Source organism: Microchirus variegatus (genome assembly GCF_963457635.1).
Source record: "Microchirus variegatus genome assembly, chromosome: 15".
Taxonomy (NCBI): Eukaryota; Metazoa; Chordata; class Actinopteri; order Pleuronectiformes; family Soleidae; genus Microchirus; species Microchirus variegatus.
Window position 1 is genome coordinate 16,534,394 of NC_139816.1, and position 22,507 is coordinate 16,556,900.

The following is a 22,507-nucleotide window of genomic DNA, read 5'->3' on the forward strand; positions in this document are numbered from 1 at the left end:
CTTTCTTTGATATACGAAAAAAGAAATAAAATCAGTTGAACAACAGTCTGCGTGCTTGTTACACAATTACACACAGGACATACACTTTTTCTTTTGGGACACATGACTAAGACTAACTATAAATTAGAACATAATTTTAAGAGATTACAGCTCAAAAACTAACAAAGCCAATCTACAATAAAACGAAATTGAACCGACTGATTTATATAGATTATTTAGGAATCTAGTTAGGCTGTCCAATTAATCATACCACTTTTTTTTCCAGATTAAGGTGTTGGGAAACCCTGAGGTTTGTCTCATTTCATCATTTAATTTCATCATCATGTTAATATTGGCTACAGAAAATATACTGTAAAGTTTTTTTGTTCAGCTAACATGACAACACTCTCTCTCTTGAAGAAACCAACAATAACTACTAGGATTAACACAATAAACATGAAAGGTTTCTCCATTATCCAGGTCATCGTCATCTTCAGTAGTTAGCTGTAGGCAACAGGACTTGCTTGGGTTTATCAGAAACACTGACATTCAAAGAGAGGAGGACACAGAAATCAAATACATGGGAGTTCACCTGACGAAGACCGAAAACTAGGTCAGTCATTGACTGTGGAAAACAAAAGGACGTACAGCAAAGTTGAACGCATGGCTCCAAAGAGACCTTTGAAAAACTGAATAAAGCACTGTATACATACTTTCAAATCTTGAAAAGCTTCCCCGAGGATTTGTTTCTGATAAAAACTGACAAATTTACTGAGTGACAACTGGCTACATTTTAGAGGAAAACTGTAAAAACAAACAAACTAGAAATTATCCTTCTAAATAATCATTTTGGCTACCTTTCAGTATATTGATGTGCTCACTTTGTAGAAATAATATTGTGAGTATGGGCAATATTTTTTTTTTTTTACACATTAATGAAAAAACTAATCCAGTTTCCACGACATTTGCTCAAAAAAATGGATCAACTCTGTTGTAGTGTAATTATATCTAAATCTTTCATGCACACAAACAGAACTATGTTGTTTTTTATTTTTTTCCCTCCTAAAATTAGGAAAAGGAACGAAAATCTTTAAATAGGCAAAAATGTATTTCCCTCATGAGGTTGGTTATTTATATTAATTAATTATTAATTGTTTTCTTTCGTCTCGCTCCAAACATCACGCTTTCATTCAGAATTCCTAATTCCTCTCGTCATTATTCAAGAAAAACTCACAGTCATCACATAGTTCAAAGTGAAACATCTCATCAAAGGACAAGATGTGGGCCTTTGTCGTGTCGTTAACTTCTTTTTATTTCCCCGATAGCTGTAGTGTATCTCACAGTTTGGAGTGAACGATCATCAAACAGCTGATTTGATTTCAGATCGTGTCTTTTTTTTTCATTCGAACTAAAAATTACCATCGTTTAATCATTGGCTCATCTAATTGACTTTCGTCTGCCAGGTTTTGATTGACACACTTTTCATCTAATCAAATGCTCACATTTAATATAGAAACCGGAACGTCCTGCTGAGTCGTCCAATAGGAACGTGGCATACGTCACAAAAGTCTGTGACGAAACGTGTGCTGACGAATGGGATTGAGAGTTGTACGCCCGCAGTACTGCGTAGCTCCGCCCCGGCGTCCATGTCTGGAGTAGAGGGACGGAACCTCTCTATCGCCTTTCCGTGTACACATTTTTAGTAAATAAACCGGGAACCCGGACTAGTATTACGAGACAGCGGGTCAGACGGCAGCTTCTGACCACCATTGTGCGTTGTCTGAGTAGTGGCTGGAACTCTCACGCGCAATTTATCCCGCATTTTAACTTTACCAAGCGGCGTTTTCCGCCGTTTTTTTCTCTCCGTCGCCCGCTCACTCCGCTACCCCCCGCGTGAGAGTCGGGGCCTGCAACGTTGGTTTGGCCACGAGGAGCGTCTGTACAGCAGGATCAGGGCAATGGCGGAGTTCGGCAACGGACTGACGGAGGAGTCTCTACTAGATTCGGATCCTGGACACCCCGAAATGGAAGACCATGGTGTCGGCGACGAAGACCCGGGGTTAGAAGAGGGAGAGGCCTCGATTGAAGATCCGGTAAGTGAAGGGCATTGTCTGAGCCGGCGAGAGCCCACATGGATACCGTGACATGCCGTGGTCGGCTCTGCTCTGGTGTGTGAAAACAGTCGGTCCACTTGATTTTTTTTTTCCTGACTAATCTTGAGTCACATGCGTTTTACGTTACCACTGTCGCCTGGTCGACAATAACCGCCATTGTGGTTCACGCAGTGCAGTAAAAATGGGTGGTGACATGCGTGGTGCCGACAGCCATCTTGGCGCAACAGCGGCACCAGTTTCTCTGCGCCAGGGAGCAGCTAGTGCCGCTGGGGGGGAAAAAAACTCGTTGCAAAAAAATGCGAGACGGAGAAGCAGGAGAGCTTCAGGGGCGACGGTAGGACAGGCCGCCGCTGTTCCGCGAGTCCATTTGCTTGAGAAGGCGACCTGTTTACGGTAATAGCATGTTTCTATTCCATTTATCACCACCGATCTGCGTCTGAACCGCCGGGGTGTGCTCGTGCTAGTAACCCAGTGGCAGCAGTGTGTCCTTACGATGCATCGAATGCCGCTGCAGAAATAACCAGCGACCTGTCGGCTATTGTCATCGCCCATACACGTTACAAATGCGACATTTTTGCACACGGTTAGTAGGCTAGCTATCACTTGGTAGCCATGAGAATCCGAGACCGCGGCAAGCTAACACATAGACCGGTCTAACAAAGATGGGGTGGAGAATGGCCCCCGTGCAGCCGATCGCCTCTGTCTGCCCTGATGGACGATAGTTGGTGATGGGCTTCGGCGGGGTCTGCATGGTTCCACCAGCCCTGTTGAGATGGAGGCTGGAGGCATAGACGGGACCGGAGGGACGACTTCATTTTATTAATGGACCTGGTGCAGGTGCAGGTCGGTTGGAGGGTGTGAAGTAGACAGACGACGCAGAAGCAGCAGTCTGCGGTATTTGAGGGGCTGGGTTTGCATCCGACACCGTTTTGTTGGAGAGGATTTGGGAAAAAGGGGAGGGGGGGTCACTGAAGATGCGACAAAACGCCACTGACAGCGAATCCGTTGTTTCGAGTGTCTCGGTTTAGCAGACCTGCTGCAAACGTTGATTTCGTTTGTCCATGATCGATACTGAATCGATGAATCAGTCAGGTTTTCGGACACACAGTGGTACCTAGCTGTTCGCCAGTGTGTCATTGTGCAGGTTTGCTCCTATTGCACATGAAGCATGTGTGTCCACAATATCACGCCCCACAGCAGCTGTGGATAGGGCTGGAGTGACTGACTCCTCTGTGCTGCAGTGCACCACAGTCAGACAGCAGGGTCGGCTGCCCTTCTCTATGCTGTTCTCCATAGGAATATTCATTTCCGTTGTGGGGGTTTTCTCTCTGTCTCCTGACCTCATTACCCCACATACCCTCCCAGTTATGTTTCCAAAACGGGTTAAATTGGGCTAAGGCTGCAACAAACGTGTATATACAGATTATTTGTAGATGGGTACCAAAATAATGTGTCATATCATACGTATGAATAACAGAATAAAAAAAAAAAAGTATGCATTTGCATGTGACGAGTATTATCAAATGTTGCATTGAACTGCATTTACTTTAATATATATATATATATATATATATATTTGGGTTCTGAGTTGCATCTGCCCATGTTTATTCATCTGCTCATGTTTGAATAGCTGGTGAGGCACGACATGGCCTTAAGGTCACATTTCTAGTATCATGCAATGACTTCCAATTTTAGACTTTATGGTGAAAACCATAGTTTAAAGAGGGCAGAAATATAGCCAGTGTGATTGTGCAGCCCGCCAAGAAATTAAGTGAAGAAGAATGTAATGCATCGTATGCTCCCAGCTCACTTTGGGTGAAAGGCGGGGTATGTCCTGGCCAGCACAGGCCCCACCCAACATAGGTTTGTTACAAAAGAAACAAAGTTCTGTTGAACTTGTAATGCATGATATTTTAATTGTCGTTTTATGTTTTTAACCAATCAACAGTGTTGTGTGTCTAGCTCTATCCCTTGTGGGACAGACCACATGGTACTTCAACAGAAAGGTGGGCCAAAAGTGGGACTGCAGCTGCCCGGTCCCCACTGCTGTGCAGCTTTTTTACTCTCATTCCAAAACTACAGCTGGACTTGAGATGTATGTCAATCTTTAAGTATTATGAGCTCTAAAGGATGTTGTTTCTGTGTTGCAGGAGCTGGAGGCAATCAAAGCTCGGGTGAGAGAGATGGAGGAAGAGGCAGAGAAGCTGAAGGAGCTGCAGAACGAGGTGGAGAAACAGATGAATCTAAGCCCCCCACCAGGTGTGTTTTATTGTTTAGGGGTGTGTCAGTATTGGTGTTAATGGGTGATAGAAACACATTACAGATAAACAAGCCTACTAACTACCCCCATACACATATAGTAAAATTAAAATGTCATTTGTGGACATTTATTACCCTGCCTCAGCTACAAATCACAAAAGTCTTAACTAAGAAATTAGAATGCAATACAAAGAAATATTGGTCTGTTAATACTTGTTCTCCACCTATAAGCCAAGTTGAAAATTATAGCAAGCGTATGCTTGAAATTAGACATTTGCCAAATGTTTGTTGATTTCGCACAACATGCAGTTAGAAAAAGTGGATGTTTGAATCCTCTTGGTTTAATTTAATTCTTTTGTTTCTCGTGCATGGCTGTGCAGTCGGCCCCGTCATCATGTCCATCGAGGAGAAGATGGAAGCAGATGGCAGATCTATTTATGTCGGAAATGTGAGTAACTGTCTCTTTGTTCTCTCGTACAGAGGCTATTTGTGGCCTCATTTGTCTTGTTGTACATTTTAAGATGACACTGTAATCATCTCCACTGGAAGCTCTGAACGAACAGTGACTTGAAAGCAATTATTTAGTTTTACACTTCATATTATTTTGAAAATTGTTTTACGGTTCTTGAAGGACCTTTAAAATGAACAAACAAACTTCATTACATTTGCAGCGTTGCCATAAGGTTTTTGTTAACATCATTCTGAAAAAAAGTGCAGTTTTAGGGTTTCGTCAAACCCAGCACGAAGTGAGTTAAATTTTGATCCCATTAGAACAAAGTTTCCAATGTTCCCCCTGGCAAACTGGGGCTACTGTCTCGTAAATCTGAACTGTGGAAGCAGCGAGCCAACACTTGTTTTGTAACTCGTCTCAGTCATGGCGGGTGTCTTGTTGCTAGTGTCACTCAAAGTTGTAGTGACAGTGAATATCAATATAACTTGATACTATCATTGGATGTTTGAAGATACTGGTGATACTTGTGTGGTAGTACCACATGATCTCTCTGGGTCAATTCCAAACAGTTTTTCAGAAGTTCTCACTTGTAACAGTGATCCACATTAATGTGAGTTTTTTCTAATGTGAAGATGTACATGCACTGAAGTATTGACGATACAACTGTGTTTTTGTGTTTACAGGTGGATTATGGTGCCACTGCAGAAGAGCTTGAGGCTCATTTTCACGGCTGCGGTTCAGTAAACAGAGTCACCATCCTGTGTGACAAATACACAGGGCATCCCAAGGGGTAAGAACCATTGTTATAACCCTGTCTACCCCTTATGTTCTGTAAATGCACCACATTCTCACAGTGGGTGAGATTTTCTTTAGCACAAATAGCACAACTTGAGCTGGATAGTTTAGTGTGGCGTCGTGTGGACCACTGTTTAAAAAAACATTAGTTCTGGTTGCAAGTCTTGGCAACCATGTTATCCGTGCAAAGAACGATGGGGTGTTTTCCAGACAGAGGGGTTGAGTGGATGAGGAGGGATACTCTTGAATGGGTTACCATGGTAACTGGCTCTGTGAGTCTAACCTGCTCACTGGCAGCTTTTCCTCAATGCAATCCAAGTTGGTCTCTTGTCTCCTGCTGAGGTGGAAGAAGCTCCTGATTCAATACTTCACCTCCCCATTCATGAATTTCATGTCTTAAAACTAGATCACTCTTTTTTCATTTCACTTATCTCGATCACTCAATTGAGGACAATGAAATGCTCTTTAACTAGACTGAAAATCTGGGCATGAAGCTGACTGTACACTTGGAACACTTAAAAAGCTTGACTAAGTAAGCATAGTAAGGTATTTACTACTTGTTAAAATAGAATAATTATGGGATTTACATTTTTTTGACTGAAAATTTACAATGAATTTGAAGCTGCCTTTTTTTTTTACTGCATATCACCAGACGTGTATATTTATTTATTTATTAAAAAATATAATGGTGTTAAAGACCATTTGACTCCAGCTCTTTTACGGCTGCTGTTGTTTTGTAAAGGGCATTAAAACCACACATTAATCTTTGTGGCTCCACTGAAGTGAAATGGAGTCTCTGCCCTTTTATTTCCCCATTGCTATGGCGACTCGCAGTATTGGGGCTCCATTGGTGTTTTTAATTTTTTTCCAGCAGGCAAATACTTGACTCAGTCGATTGAACTAACTTGGCTTCTCACCAAGAGTCATGAGATTGTTGAACCTTTATGAACAGGCATGAACAGGGTGTGGTCTAAGTCACACAATAAGGTCAAGCATTTGTGTTGTCAATTGGAGTCAATCATTCAACTGTTTTGTTTATTACTATTTAGCCATGATGATACTAAACAGGGGATTTGTTAAAGTATAGCATTTGTATGATTATAATGAACCATGGTCTTTCTGTAGAGTGACTGTTTTTATTCTTTAGGTTTGCCTACATCGAGTTTGCAGACAAAGAGTCTGTTAGGACGGCCATGGCTTTGGACGAGTCCCTTTTCAGAGGAAGGCAAATAAAGGTAAGACGTTTTGTCCCATTTTCTCAATGAGACCATAACAAATTGTTCATCACTGAATTGTCAAAGTGTCGAGTAGAACAGCACGAGTAAGTGTATTGTTAAAGCCTGCCCCAGGATAATTGACCAGATTTTGGTCCCGATCTGGCCCTCTGACAATAGTATAAAAACATTTCTCAGCACAATATATTCTGAAGTTGTGTTAAATCACCCAAGTTTCTGTGAGATCCCAAATCTGTGGAATCTCCTCCCTGAAATCATTAGATTCAATAGTGTGTAGTCCTGTGTCTTGACTGAATCGTCTCATCCAGGGTTTCTCACTCCTGGTCCCAGGGAGCCATTGTCCTGCATGTTTTAAGTGTTTCCCTGCTCAAACACACCTGATTCAAATGGTCAGCTCGTCAGTAAGCTCTGCTGAAGCCTGATAACGACCCATTTATTTGAATCAGGTGTGTGGGAGCAGGGAAACGCCTAAAACAGTGGCTCCTCATGACCAGGAGTGAGAAACCCTGGTTCTCAGGATTAAAACATTGCAAATTAGATAAAAACTTTGTTGTGTCTGTGGTCTCCAATATTTTTTAAAATCAACTGGACAGACTTAACAGCTGCTTTGGACTTACTGAATACTTGGAACACTCTTCTTATGTGGGGTTTAACAGCAGCTTGCATCTATGAACATTGCATTACTGCCACCATTTGGTGTAAAAACTTGTACACCTCCCAGTCCACCATATTCTTTTATAAAATAATCTGAATGAGATGGAAGTTACTGCTGCAAACACTGTTAACTACATGTTTGCCAGTTCTGACCTAGTTGGTTGATTTAATGGATGCATACATATTTTCAGTTCTTTCATTCCAACAATAGTTTAAGTTTTTGTTTTCTATTACTCATACTGGTGGATGAGCACTTGCATTTGAATGGAATGGTTTAATGATTTTGTCATAAAAAAGATGTCTTTATATCTTATATATATATATATATATATATCTTTTTCAAACTGAAAGCCAAATGTTGGATTTATGTAATCAAACACGATAGTACCTAATTACAGGAAGAAACATCACAATTGCCTTTCAACTAAAGCCCAGTTTTCTCCCGCCTCCTCAGGTGGGCGCTAAGAGAACAAACAGACCGGGTATCAGCACCACAGACCGTGGCTTTCCACGTGCTCGCTTCCGATCACGGGGAGGAAGCTTCTCGTCGCGTGCACGCTACTACAGTGGCTACACGCCACCCAGAGGCAGAGGACGGGCCTTCAGGTGAGCCAACACCATGTTCCCTCCCTTTTCAGACCTGGGGGAAAAAAACTGCATCTGCATGTACTCTTGGCACTGTGAGAAAGGGGAAGCAGGACAAACTAGACAGAAAAACACAGGAGGCAACACATGTGCAACATGCTGCTGGTAACAAAGGCACAAGAACATAACATGCACACGTAGCATGTTTTTGATTAGTTAAAATACAGCTAATGTTCTTGTCTATGACTGCTGTCTCTTATTTACATCAGAGAACATTATTAAAAGTACTATAAAGTACAGGTAAGTACAGCAGTCTGAGCACTTTCACAGAAACTCCACATCAAGTTTTATATTTGTAGAAATCTTTAAATAGTTCTATTAGTAGTTTTATGATAACATTTACTGTAGTAACAGAATACAATGAATTCCTCCTGGGTTAAAAAAACAAAACACTTATGCCTGGATAACATCAGTAACATCACACAGTTTTTGTCAGGGAGGATTATCCTAATTAGTGGCTACAGTAGAAATGTGGTCACTTAAACCTGCTATGTTGTCACATTATTAGTTGTGGGACTGAGGGGCTCATTGCATGCCACATCACATGAAACCATTCCATTGAAGGCAAACTGACTGTGTGGCTGTGCACATCATTCTGCTCTTCCCAGGCCTCACATGCACTCTGTACAGCGACACCCACAACAATCCTGCTTTTATTTTAAAAACGAAAACAATCTCCATTCATGTGAGCATTTGAGTTTCGTAGTAGAGGAGAAAAAAATTGTTTGTAAAGCACTATTGACATACACGGCTTGTACCAGTGTAGACAGGAAGCACATTGTCAGCTCTGCAGTTGGTTGCTAATGAGTAACAGCAACAATGAACACTGAAAGCAGGGATTTCTCTTCAACTTAGTGGAGCTGTTACTTGACAGTTAATGTCCTTTTATTTGTTATCCATCTTGCAGTTACCACCGGTAGTTGTGTCGAGAAACAAGGTTTCTCACTCCTGGTCCTGGGGAACCACTGTCCTGCATGTTCTAGATGCTTCCTTGCTCAAACACACCTGATTCAAATGGTCAGCTCGTCAGTAAGCTCTGCTGAAGCCTGATAACGACCCATTTATTTGAATCGGGTGTGTTGGAGCTGGGAAACACCTAAAACATGCAGGACAGTGGCTGACCAGGACCAGGAGTGAGAAACCCTGCTTTAGAAAGTGAATATTGAGACTGCACCATTGTTTTGCACGTCTTGTGGGAAAGCTTCTTTTTATAATTGGGACAGTTTATAGCTAAGTGCAAACCATTTCACTGTGTGGTTATGTCGACCTGATGAGTAACTCACCTGGCCATGTCGATGCTCTTGTTTGTTCAAAACCTGTTTTGTTACTTAGTTCAAACTGCAGGATGGTCTATGACTGTAATCATGGTGTTGATCACAGTGTTGTGCACAGAGGTTATAGAAGTCTTCTTCACTGTTTTTCGGGGAGAAAAATGGTCACTGTGCTGTGGGGCCCTGCTTGTATCGTCACTAGTGGGGTTTGGCAAACCCCATCATGCCATTAAATCACTTGGTTTTAAACAGGAGCCACACTGTTTGTATGTCATGAACATCACAGCCTTTTTATGTCAATGGAGTTAAAGGCACTGAGTGGTTTAAAGCTACTAGAAATGTCACCCCATGTGAGAGTGATGGTAGAGCTCTGTCTGTGTAGCCATATTTATTTATTTATTTATTTATTACTTTAATTCTGTCGAGACTGAGAAGGGGCATGTGGTGCCAGACATGTTGATCAGTAGCCAGCTCCCTAACACATACGACGAGCTGTGCCACTGAGAGAATCTGCTTTGTCATGAGGATCATTCAGACCATAGCTCTTAACTATTTCAATGTTCACCAAGGAACATTTTTTGAAAGAAAGATGCATTTATTTTGGAAATAGGCCAAAACTCTTCATGCACAAGTCGATGTCTTATAATCCCTTAGGCCCATTTTTCTTGTGTTTCATGTTGTGCCCTTACCCTTGACTTTTAGTATTTGCCCAAGGAATTCCCGTTTTAGCAAAGACTGCCTTAAGTAACTGGTAACATCCCTGTTCCTCTGAGGGTCATGGTCAGAATCTCTCTAATCACTCTTGTGTACTCCCACACATACCAGGAGACACAAACCCTGCTGCTTATCTGACTGGATTGGTCTGAACTGCAGAACAAGGCACAAAGATGATTTGTTATTAAAAGTAATCTCACAGAGTCAAAGTACTGATATGATGGGTAGTTGACATGCTGAATGACCAACATGGACCAGGTCCAGGAATTAGTTTTGTTGCCAACAATATTTTTAATGTAACTGTGTTTCCTATGAAAACAGCATAGCAGACCTGCCCAAGCACATTTGACAAAATCAACATTGCTATCCCTTGTCATATTGTGTAAAATTTATAAAAAATATGATTTGACTAATTTAGTAGTTATCAGGTACACACAAAGATTCGGCTTTAATGATTTCTTTGTTATATGGTGCAATGAAGCCAAGACATTCAGAAATTGTTGTGATTATTGAAAAAAAAAAAAAAAACTCACTGATTATCAAAAGAGTTGACGATTAAATTAGTAATTGATTAATCATTGCAGCCCGAGAATAAATGACAGGTCATTGAAAGAATTGTCGTTTTATTTGATTTGGTCCATGTCCTATCCAATGACTTGTACCACAGCCAGCCAGTAGGAGGTAATGCAGATGTTTTGGGAGCTTTTATGTCTTCTATTTTCAAATAGGACTTGAACTCAAGGCTGAAGTAATTATAACTTCACAGGGTTTCTGATTCAAATGGTCAGCTATCAGTAAGCTCTGCTGAAGACTGATAATGACCCGTTTATTTGAATCAGGGAATCACCTAAAACTTGCAGGACAGTGACTCCCCAGGACCAGGAGTGAGAAACCCTTTGTCCAGCATGTTATTAGTAACCACTTCTAATGTCACAAAAACAAAGCTTTTGTTCAATTTTGGCAGGTCTGTAACATGGTTTATCTTCACTTTCTGTAACAGCTGTGTTAATTTGTGACCATGACCTGCATAGAAACCCTAACCCCGCTTCACGAGTGCCTTGTCTTGTCGAAACATGTCCCTGGTGTTTACAATCTTCGCTTGGACCTGTTGTGAGCTTGGGTGAATTGTAGTGCTGTTTAATGATGAGAGCATAAAGGTGGTGACTGACTTGAAGGGTGGTTTCAGTGAAGCCTGATGGGTCCACATCAGCTGTGTTTGATTGGACTACAGACAGTCATATCTGTGACATTTATTTGGTCCTCGCAGCCTCTTAAGTAACAGCGTGTGGCTGCAGACGGTGTCTTCTCTGCTTCCTCGTCTATTAATGATGTTGTTGATCTTCCCAAGTTGGCAAAGTGAAAGAGAGAGATTTAAATGTGAGCCAGAAGACTCACTAGCAGACTTTGTCATGATGCGAATGAAGCGTTTTGTTTTGGTTTTTACCCTGTGCTCATGTGCCGTGCGTGTCTCTGCACGTACATGAAAAGATACATGCGCATTCACACGTTCAGATTGACCTTCACAGTGCTCACTCCCAGAAACAAGGGTTCATTACTGCAGCCTGACCTGAGCATCGAGCTATTGACCACTGGTTTTAGTCCCAGTGTGACCTGTTTGTTTACCACTGAGGTGCTCCTCTGTCTGTGCGTTCTGCTGTCCCACCCTCCTTGTCAGTTATTTCTGTGTTGTGGTGTATGTGTGTGTATGTGGATATGTGTGTGGTATCCTGCTGGGGTTTGTGTGTGGTGCTGTTTGTCCTCACGGTGTTTCCCCACAGTGACCCCAGAGGCGGCTCTCGCACAGAGAGAGACATGGAGAGAGAGAAAGAGGGAGAGGGAGGGCCTTTGTCGTCCCCTCACACCCCACACATACACTTTTAATAATTTTCTCCTTGTATCTGGAAACCAAACTTCTTCTCTTCACAAAGCTGTTCTCAGCACTGTAGTCTATTCTTGCACATTTGTAAGGAAGGCGCAATACCATTAAGATGGTATGTCTCCCGAGATTTCTGTGATTCGTTTTCGTACGAGTATCTTCTGTATACAACATTTCATGTAGGCACCTTCTCTGCCCACAGCCACACGCACTTATTCTATTTATTACAAAATATCACACCAAAAAGTTGGTGTCGTCCTCTTAAGCCAACCAGAAAAAAACTCACCCTCTTTTTCTCTCTCTTTTCCAGGGGCCGAGGGCGAACAACATCGTGGTTTTCCCCTTACTAAACACCCTCCCTCCCCAGTACTCCTTTACTATATTGCCCCTCTCCCTCTCTCTGTTCCCATTAAAGAAAAAAAAAAACAGTGAAAAACAAACCTCCCTCCCCATCAATAAAAGAAGAGAACCCCAGAAGAGAGAAAAAAAGAAAAAAAAGGAAACCCTGTGGTGGACAGAGACTGACTGCCGCAGTGTGCGATTGTGTGTGAGCGTGCGTGTGCCGAGGTTGATGCAGTCAGCCCTGGTAAGGTATCAGCAGGCCACTGAGGGGGAAAAAAAACAAACACCACGGTGGCAGATTACTTGGTTGGTAGTTTTTTTGTGTGGGGGGTGGCGAGGGTGGGTCATGTTGGAGAGGGGGGGGAAGTTGACAGTATCTCAGGCTGCAGATGTGTCTCCTTTGGTCTGGCTGTGACCTCCTGCTTTCACTCCATCACTTACACAGCCCACCCACTCGCCCTCCACCACCACCTCCACCACCACCACCACCACCAGAGCAGTGTGGGTGGGGTGGGTGGTGGTGGGACGGCGGCTATATGAGAGGATAGTGTGCTCATTAGTTTTTTTGTTTCTTTTTTTAAAATTACTGTACCATACATGTGTGAAGCGTCCACCAGCCAGAGTGTTGTGTTTTTTGTAGTTTATTACCGCCCTTTCTGTGCCCACCGTTCTCTGCCCCTCTCACCCTTGACTCCCCCCCCCTCTCCCCTTGCATCATACAAACCCTCCACCACCACTTCCACCCCACCTTTGGCCCATCACACTCAGGATTGTGTGTTTCTCTGGAACAGTGGTGGACCTTCAGTGTTCTGTGGGGTGACTCACTCATTTTTCTTTTTTGTCTCTTGAGTGGAGATTGTTGTCGTGCTGCCCCCCCCGCCTCCCCAGTTCAGGCATGACCACACCTCATTCAATTTTTTTTGACAGGCATCAGTGTTCTTATTTCGTGCAACCCCTCCATGCACCATCCCTTCTCCCTCCCCCGTCCCTCTGTCCTCCCCTTCCTCCCTCCCTTCCTCCCTTCCTCTCTCTGTATATTAGACCACTTCTTGTCGTTTCAGGTTTCAGGACCAGTGGAGGCTGACGACCCCTCCCCAGGTGGCGCCGGCCCCCCCCACTGTCTCTGCAGCATCTCTCTCTCTCTCTGCTCCTGCTATGCACACTCACCCCATCCTGTCCGTGTGGGGGGGCGGGGGTGGGGGGCAGGGTGACCACAGGCCCGCAGCAGGGGGCATTTACTACAACAGCAAACGCTGATGATGCTTTTAGTGCTTTTCACACTAACACACGCGCACACACTCACTCACTCACACAGACACAGACACACACACAGCAGTACAGACGGCCTGTAACCGACAGCCAACCCAACACATGATTTCTATCCAGAGAGCTGAAGTCGACACAGCTGAGCGGCAGAGAGTGAGGAGGGCAGGACCAGAGACCAGGGTGTACAGTGCAAACTTTTTAGCGCCCCCCCTTTCTCTGACTCGGCGCAGTGCAGTCACGGCTTGTCTGAGGAAGGCTGACGTGCTAACGACATTGATCATTAATTTAATATAAAGGAGTGGGCCAGAGTTGTTGTTTTTCGGGCGGGAAAGGTCAGGGGAGGGGTTTGTGTGGAGACAGCTTATTATTTTTTTTTCCTTTCGTTTTTCAAAAAAAAAAAAGGGGGGAGAGGGTTTCAAACATTTTGCTTTTTTTAATTTTTATTTTTAACCCATGAGTCTGTAAGTAGGGGTAAAAAAAAAATAAAAAAAAAACATTGTGTAAAAATGAGCTGGTGTCTGTCTTTCTTTAAAGGCTGCAGGTTGAACAAATGCTGAGTGGATGAATCCTGGGTTGAGCGAGTGCTGTCATTAATGAAGGCATATTACTGAAACTCACCATGGCAATGAATACACACTGGAGCCACAGAAAGACGTATGCGTGATGTGAACAAGGTGGTGCTAAAGTTGCCTGAGCTGCAGCATAGGTGACCTCTTTCTGAAGTGACCCTTTAGCGGGAAAGTGTGGGCTTATTTTTGGCCATTATTGCTGTATGAGAGTCCCTCAGCAGAGCTCTGGTTATGTGACTTAAACATTCATACAATGTAGAGGCTCCAGATGAGTCATGTGAAGCTATTCCATCCATCACCTGTTTTCTTCTACGCCGGGAAATCACAAAACTATTTAAATGACTAATGAACAATGTCGTGCATCCGTTTGATCTTTAATGCATTAAGTGTGTCCGTCTTTGTAGCTGCTCCATGTCCGAGTTTTGGAGCCTGACACTCCAGGATTAGGTCAAACAGATGCATATATTTAGACAAGTTCACAGTAAATATTTGACCTTATTTGAAGGTGAACGATGACCTTCAGCACATTATGTATATTAAGTAAGTATAACTTCTATAAAGTAGATATCTTACTCTGAAGACACCAGTGTTTCAGGGACCTTCTTCATATATGTCCCATGGAGTATGTGACTCATTTGCTTGATTCTATTTAAGATTACAAAATGAGAATTCAGAAGGTGAAAAAGATGGAAATATGCATCTCTGTATCAAATTAATGAGTATATTTTCTATGGACCCACTGGCAGTGAACCACCTCTGCATCAAAGTGATACTTTTACCAAAATGGCCATCATTAAACCTTCAGTTTATTGGGTCTTCTCTAGCCACATATAAACCATTTGTTGTCCTTGTGTTCAGTTAGCTGGTTCTATATGAAGCTGCAGTGAGTGATTAGGACCATGAACATGTGGCAGCTGCTTCTCAACACATTAAAGATCAAAGTGGACTGAGTGGATCTCGTCCTCAAATGTCTCAGATGTCCTGCTGCACATGTTCTTGTTGGATCTTGCAGCAATCGGCAGTTATTTAATAGCAGAAAGAAAAAAAAGTGAAGTAAATCTTGAAATGAGCGCAAATCTCCAGTGTTTGTCGTCTGTGTCACCTCTGACAAGAAGGCAACAACGCTGCCCTCTAAAGGAGGAAAAGAAATACATGTTCCCCCACAAAGTCAATGAACTCATTAAGTAAAAGGGTCACAGAATGTATTTTTAATACAACAGATATAGCAATGATACAGCGGGTGATGGTTACTGGATGTATCAACTGGTCTCCACGTGTCAGGTCTATCTGTGCTTCTTGAAAGCTGCAAAGCCAAAACAAAGCATGATTTAGAAAAATATGATTATAAAATTAAAGTATGCCTGTTCCACAGTCATGGAGCAGAGCACTTCACATTAAATGCACAACAAATGTGAAATATAAATATACTTGTTAGAAACTAAATAGTCTCTTTGGGAAAAGTTGCACCAATATTTAACATCCTCACCTTTTCTCTTTGTTTTCTTCTTCATGGGTTTCTTCTTTTTCTTGGCACGAGTGCCGTCATCGTCCTGCGTCGGAAAAGAACACAGGAAGAGTTCTTCAAATTAAAACTGCAGATTCATTAATTCATTGTGAATGGAGGGGAGTTGATGAGAAACTATTCCATTTGTGGCCTGAGAGGCTGCCCACTCGGGAACGAGTGAACAAGTTGTTCTTCATATTTCACTGGTGAAGTGAGAACACTACATCAAATGATCAGCCCTGTGATTGTGAGCGAACTGATAACATCAGTTAAAAAAAAAGATTCATAGTAAGAAGTTGTCCGTCTCGTCTGACACATTTTCTCCCTGGTTTCATTTCTGCAGCTCATTTTTTAGTAAGTGCTTTAGAGTTATTTTCACTTATGGATCTGTGCTGGAGCACTTTGTTATATGTTATAACAATATAAATACCTCGGAGTGGTAAATTTGACAGTCACTAAAAGAGAGCTGCAGTTTTTTAATATAGAGTGAAAACATTCAGAGTTCATTGGCAGTATTCAGAGACTCCTGCAGGTTGAACTGCACTAAATAAACACTTTAAAAGGCTCATTAACTCACTTTAGATGGACTTGAATCACTCGCCTAGCAACCTAATAAGACTGCAAACAACCCAGAACACAACTGTACACGTATACAAATAGACTGCGTCAACTTAGCCACCATCTTGGGAGTGGTGTGTAAAGCAAAATGGATGCCTCAGTAGGCTAGTAGTAGTAGGCTACTGTTTTCTGTTGATAATATTATTATAAAAAATAAATTAACAGTTTTATGACTACTTAGTTTATCAGACCTCAGTATGATAATGGTGAGGATGCCCTGTATTAGAAGTTAGGGATTTAAGTGCATGTAAAGCAAATACAGAGAAAAAAAAAAGGACTGAAAGGACTGTTTCTCTCCAGTCCAAATAGTTAGCATAACTCCTCTAATACATCAAAAAATGGCTGAAATTTACATGATGTAACACCTCCATTTAAACATTTTCAAATGCTCAAATTTGGTCAGCTGCTCTGCTGCTTATCCACCAGAGCAGTGTCCCCATATCTGCAGAGTAAGACGCTCACCTGTCTGCCCTCACCACCGGTCAGCGCTGAGATATCACTGAAGTGTGTGATACTGCTCAGTTGGCTGGACATGGCCATCATGCCTCTCTTCCTGGTGTTCTTCTGCTGTTTTGGTAGGTTGAGACGCACCATCATCGACTCCTCATAGTTTTTCCTGCACCGGAAAAGAAAAGTTACACATAATACCTCATGTGTAATAATAATCATCACGGTGACGGTTCACAGTGAAGAAATGCCTCATGTGAAGGAAAACAACAAACCTGTGCGTCTCCTCGCGGCTGTCCTTTTCACTCTGGAAGTCTCGTCTATCTCGGATCTCCTCGGGAGCGTCGCTGTATTGTTGTCTCAGCTCTTGGATCACAGAGCTCCTCAGAGCTGCTCGCTTCCGACGCTCCTCCTGAGCCTTTTTCTTGTCGGCCTCAGTCATATCATCCTCTACGGGAGGAGGAAAAACAAAACTGTGAGCAGCATGATAGACATCATTAATCTCATTCACTTTTACGACAAATACTCAACTCTTGCTGCTTTAATGTATTGATAAAAGGAAGTAAAGAGAGAGAGAAAAAAGAAACGTTACCATAATGCATTGGGACAATCTTGGGTGGTATATATTTCTTGCCACTAGAGTGGGCTGCTTTCTTCTCTGAGCCTGCGTTTCCTTCAGCTTCACCTTCAGAATCCTCAGATTCATCCAGCTTGATTGATCAAAAACAACAACAAATCAGACTGTAGCAAATAAACGTCTCATCACAATGTATGTTTTAGCAATAAAGACTAAAGAATAAGAATGAAGGGCTGTGTGAGGATTACATGAGTGTCAGTCAGGTGGAGGAAACAATGCGACACTGAGGGAGCTTTTGTTGATGGTGACTTACTTTGCTGATGAGATTCTCAGGATTTGGACGCAGCTGCAGTGGGTCATTTTCAGCTACATTCAACAACAAAAACATAAAGAGATGCAGCTGTTAACTAAACAACAGACACAAAATTGTATCTTTTACAGAAACAAGACAAAATCTTTGTGTCATCAGTCTTACCTAAACTGCCAGTAACAGCCGTACGAACCAGTTTATCAATCTGGTACTTGAGTTTGTGATCTAGAGGTCGCATCTTCTCCAAGACCTTAAAAAAAGAAGAGAGAAAGCGATGAAACCCGAGGTGAGGTACACAGTTATGAATTGGCTGCTCTATCATTCACACTGTCTCACTGTTCTGATGGAGACCACCCTGTCCAAGGCTTCACTGTCTTTTATTTTGCCTCCTTCAACCTTAATGCTGATCAGGTGTGTGAGGTCCTGAAGGTAGAAGAGCAGCAGGTGATAGCGAAGGTCCAAGAAAGACAAACCCTGCGGAGAGAGGACAGAATCGGAGAAGACACATTACTCAGAGACAAGAGAAGGGGGCAAACACACAGTAATTCATTCATAGTAAGGATATTTTCTATCAGCTCACCCCTGATGTCTCAAATATATCATCTTTGACTTTAGTCAGCAGCTCACGGACATGACTCGTGACCGAAACCACCTGGAGAAAAAGGAGACAGTCGGGGAAAAAAAAGAAAGTTACTAAAAATCAATATCTCACAAGTAATTAATACAATTCAATGCGATAAATTCCACAACTCTTACATCACTTTGATTACTGGTGAGTATGAACGCAAATAGATAAATAATAATAATTATAATAAATTAAATTAAATTAAATATAAGCATGTAACTGGGACGGGTGAAGAAAAGACAAGATTTATTGATGAACCATGACCACACAGACCACCCATTAACAGATGAAAAATTATCATACTGATGTATGATGGGTGATAAATTAAGACCAGTACTTTAACAACCAGAACACATCCATTGCTCCATTACAGACAGATTAATCGATCATGAAAATAATCGTTAGTTGGAGCTCTACACGAACGCAGTGTGTTGTTGTCGTCGTACCTGTTCTGTGAGATTATTCAGCAGCTGCACAGCTTGGGGTAAATCACTTTCAATCAAATCCTGTCAGAAAAAGAAATATACAATGTTTTTAAAGAAAAAAACACTTTTACTGAAGCAGGAAACCACGTTAGCTGGTGGCTAGCTGTTAGCTCCGTCTTTAAAACCACCGCGACTACGCCAAAAAAGGTGAGAATCAGAGGCAGAATACGAAATAAATAAAATGGTCATAATTAATACCTATATAACCTATCACACACTGACAGATGAAAGAAGCATTTTAATAATCAACAGATGCTTGAGCTCTACTCACGTTGTCAACAGGGGCAGCCATTTTGAATACGCCGATCTACGGAAGCCGCGGATGGCCCCGTGCAGCGTTATTAAAATCGCTTTAGTGGAGTCGGCGTTTATGGCCGTTAAACTGAAATGTAGCAGACGTAAATGTTTATGCTACTTTAACTCACACAAAATAATAGTGACGGACTAATGCAAATGTTTAACACCGCCGAATTATTGAGAGAGAAATTATATTAAATCATGAGAGGGAGAGAGAGAGAGGGAGGGAGGGAGAGAGGGAGGGAGGGGAAGTGATGGAGTGAACATCATCATCATCATCACCATCACCATCATATGAGGAGAACCTGATGCCCCTCTGACTGTCACACACCTCACTGGACCCTGAAGAAGAGTCATGGTGAGTCTCATCTGAACTTTATTCTGCAGCTGTTAAACACACCTTTAAACAAACAGGCTCTACATCCTTACATTACATATAAATACAACTTCATCTAAATAATAACTACGTGAATAACAACAAATATAGAACGTAATCACAGAGTCTGACAGCTCACAGCTGTGAAATAATATTAGAAAACCACAAAAAAATTTATTTTAATTTTTACTGTTGTCCTTATGTATGAATGTAGGTTGCATCAAACAGTTATTTTTATTTTGTAATTCATTTGCTTTTTAGTTTAGTAATAAGTAAATGTAGGTTTTACTTCATCAAATCTCCAAAAGAGCCACAGTTTTCCTTCACAGACGACTGGGGAAACAAATATTCACATTTGAGCACTTCCAATTGTATTTGCTCATAAAGTCATTAAAATAACCATGTCATTATATACACTGTTGCTTGAATTTTACTAAAATATGAATTGAGTGAATTATCTAAGATTTTAAATGTTGTTATGTTGTTTTTGCACTAAGATCATATAAATGAGCTTTTTTTGCTTGCTCTCAAATACGGTATATTACTGTAAATGTGTACATTTGTTTACACATGTATTGTATGTGGCAGTGGTGTCTATACACAGTAACTCTTACCTTTTAAAACCCACTACAGCTTTAACTTTAGCTGCTATGGTTTTTTTGTTGTTGGAAAAACTTAAGCAAGGTTCAGGTACCTCTGAATTACACATACTGCACTGACTATACAATAAGTAAACAGTAAGTCTAAATATTCTTTAGTTAAAATCCTTCGTTGGTTCATGAGCTTTAGAGCTTATGGCATTAATGTTGTAGAATGTGTCTAAAAAATGTATATAAACTGCAATATGGCATGTTATTATTATTATTTTCTTCCTCTCCTCCCTAATTTGAATTATCTAATACCTCATATATATTTAATAATTATTACAACTTAATTAACAAGCAGAAATTAGCATTATTTTTTATATTGCAGTTGTCTGATTTATTCACACAGTGGTCTTCTTTTCAAATAAGTGGACAAGTATCCACTAACTGTCCAATCCCTCCTGTGGATCTGTACAGATGTCTGATTCCAGGGTGTCCTCTGTCATCCAGGAGTGGGCCAATGTGTTTCCAGGTCAGACTCACGCTCTCAGCCCCGTCACCTCTGTCCAGACGGAAGCCGGCGGTCAGCTGGCTCACATGGAGATGTTGCAGTACGGCCAGTCTCAGGGAATGATGAGGGAGGGCGACGAGGACAGAGTGGCCGAGCACATGATGGGACTCTCGTACCTGCCGTACTCCACGTCCTGCCTCAGCAACATGTCAAACGTGGTCAGCACCAACCACCACCAGAGCCACGCCAACACTCAGCAGGTGAACATGACAGGCTTTTTATTTGTCTTTTTGAATAAATATTCAAACTCATCAGTGTGAGCAACATGTCGTGTTGTGTGACCTCCAGGATTTCTCGGTTTTCCTGCGACCGACTGTGAGGGCCCCAGTGAGCAAGAGGAGCATCAGCAAGGACAGCGCAGAGTATCGGCTGAGACGCGAGAGGAACAACGTCGCCGTGAGGAAGAGCCGGGACAAGGCTCGCAGGAGGATCCTGCTGACGCAGCAGAGAGCGGTGCAGCTGCAGGAGGAGAACCACAAGCTGCAGATGAGGATAGGGCAGCTGACGGAGGAGCTAAACACTCTCAAACACATCCTGTCACAACGGCACATGCAGGGAGTCGAGGAGGGTGTAGTAGGAGAGACTGGGATCTGAGCAGAGTGGAAAAAACAACATCCAGGTCCATGCATCACATCCAGTGGCCTCACACTCACACGCACAGTGGTGGATTGAGAATTTTTTTTAATATGAAGCCTCTTTTTTAATGAATGTAATTAGTTTATTATAGTCTCAGACTTTTAAAACTGTGACAAGAGGAAAAGTGCAACACACCAGCAGCATTGCCAGTTTCCTGGGACTCTCTAAGAACTTCAGATCCAGAGAACAGTTCAAGCCTTGTGTGCAACAGAATCATGGAGAAATCTTACGTTTGCCAGTCACGGCAACAAAAACATGTGCTAAGTAATCAGATATTTGCAAATAAACAACATTTTTTTGGGGGGGTATGTTTGTTGTGACCTCTGAAAGGATGGTCTATGACCTTGCACACCGGAGCATCTTTTAAACATTTTGGAAAAAGGGGCTCCAGATGCTGTGCCACAGACTGACTCGCTCCTTGATTCGCTTTAACGAAAAAACGTTGCCTAATTATCGACCTGATACTTGCACAACAGGATTTCACAACAACCTGTGGTTTGTTGAAGATTCAATAACTTCTAAGTGTCTTTCTCTGTACAGAAACACCCAAGTGAGCGTGGAATTACTTTAATGTGTGTAAATGTGCTTTATAAATAAACGTGTGGTAAATGAAATAAATGAAATAAATGATTGCCTATAAGAAAACCTTAAAATATCTCATGCAAAACGTTTGGAACGCTGATCCTGATCTAACTCTGACATGCAGTCCACAGGATGTTTCACTGATCCTCCTCTGCATCCTCCGTCAGGGAACATGCACCTGTCACATCATTTACCATAAGTCTGTAGCCACAGAAACGGACGTCACGCCGCGGACCGTTGTGCACCAGCGGTTTCCCTTTGTGGGATGGGCAAGATTTCGACACAGTGGAGGACGGAGACGAGGAGCACAGAGATAGTATCAGTGCTTCGGGCTGCCAGGGCCTTCCTGTGGCTGTGATGGTAGTGAAGGGACACAGAGATAGGGGGGTGGTTGTGGGTGGGCGAGGAGGCGGTGGTGGTGGGGCAACAAGCAAGACACACACATTTTTTTTTTGTTTCACGTTATGTCATTTGGCAAAAAGCTTTTGAACGTTCTTGTGAGAGCAGCCAAGACAATGACTCCCACTTCAGTCTTCTGTTTCACTCTGAAGTTACAATTTTAATTGTTATGTTAGACATCATCTCAGCTTTGTTACTGTAATGGCTGGTTTATTGATTCTAAAAAAAACAGTAAATGTGACAGAAATGGCTGTGAAATTAGTAATAGATGGAAAAACGTATGCATAAATGTGCCCTCGTCTTATAAATTGTCAAAAATTGGTCCC

The 22,507-nt window shown here is 42.1% G+C and overlaps 2 protein-coding genes across 4 annotated transcripts; one reads left to right on the forward strand and one right to left on the reverse strand.

Annotated features, from left to right (window-relative positions):
• Positions 1 to 1,654: 1,654 nt before the first annotated feature.
• Positions 1,655 to 13,918, forward strand: pabpn1 (poly(A) binding protein, nuclear 1). 3 transcript variants are annotated; one of them, XM_083901402.1, is made up of 7 exons: positions 1,655 to 2,072; positions 4,244 to 4,352; positions 4,733 to 4,800; positions 5,487 to 5,593; positions 6,746 to 6,833; positions 7,942 to 8,093; positions 13,397 to 13,918. In XM_083901402.1, the coding sequence occupies exons 1-7, from the start codon at positions 1,938 to 1,940 to the stop codon at positions 13,590 to 13,592; spliced, it is 855 nt and encodes a 284-aa protein (XP_083757528.1). In that variant the 5' UTR covers positions 1,655 to 1,937; the 3' UTR covers positions 13,593 to 13,918. The 3 variants fall into 3 exon arrangements, with proteins under 3 accessions (XP_083757528.1, XP_083757529.1, XP_083757530.1); XM_083901403.1 differs by having other exon boundaries at positions 12,304 to 13,532; XM_083901404.1 differs by lacking the exon at positions 1,655 to 2,072 and adding an exon at positions 2,386 to 2,486.
• A 1,442-nt stretch (positions 13,919 to 15,360) lies between these two features.
• Positions 15,361 to 19,029, reverse strand: ngdn (neuroguidin, EIF4E binding protein). Its single transcript, XM_083901372.1, has 11 exons — positions 19,008 to 19,029; positions 18,698 to 18,757; positions 18,207 to 18,278; positions 17,963 to 18,100; positions 17,792 to 17,876; positions 17,630 to 17,682; positions 17,332 to 17,449; positions 17,015 to 17,189; positions 16,755 to 16,908; positions 15,657 to 15,720; positions 15,361 to 15,473 (listed from the first exon to the last, which is right to left on the reverse strand). The coding sequence occupies exons 1-11, from the start codon at positions 19,026 to 19,028 to the stop codon at positions 15,454 to 15,456; spliced, it is 960 nt and encodes a 319-aa protein (XP_083757498.1). The 5' UTR covers position 19,029; the 3' UTR covers positions 15,361 to 15,453.
• Positions 19,030 to 22,507: the final 3,478 nt, after the last annotated feature.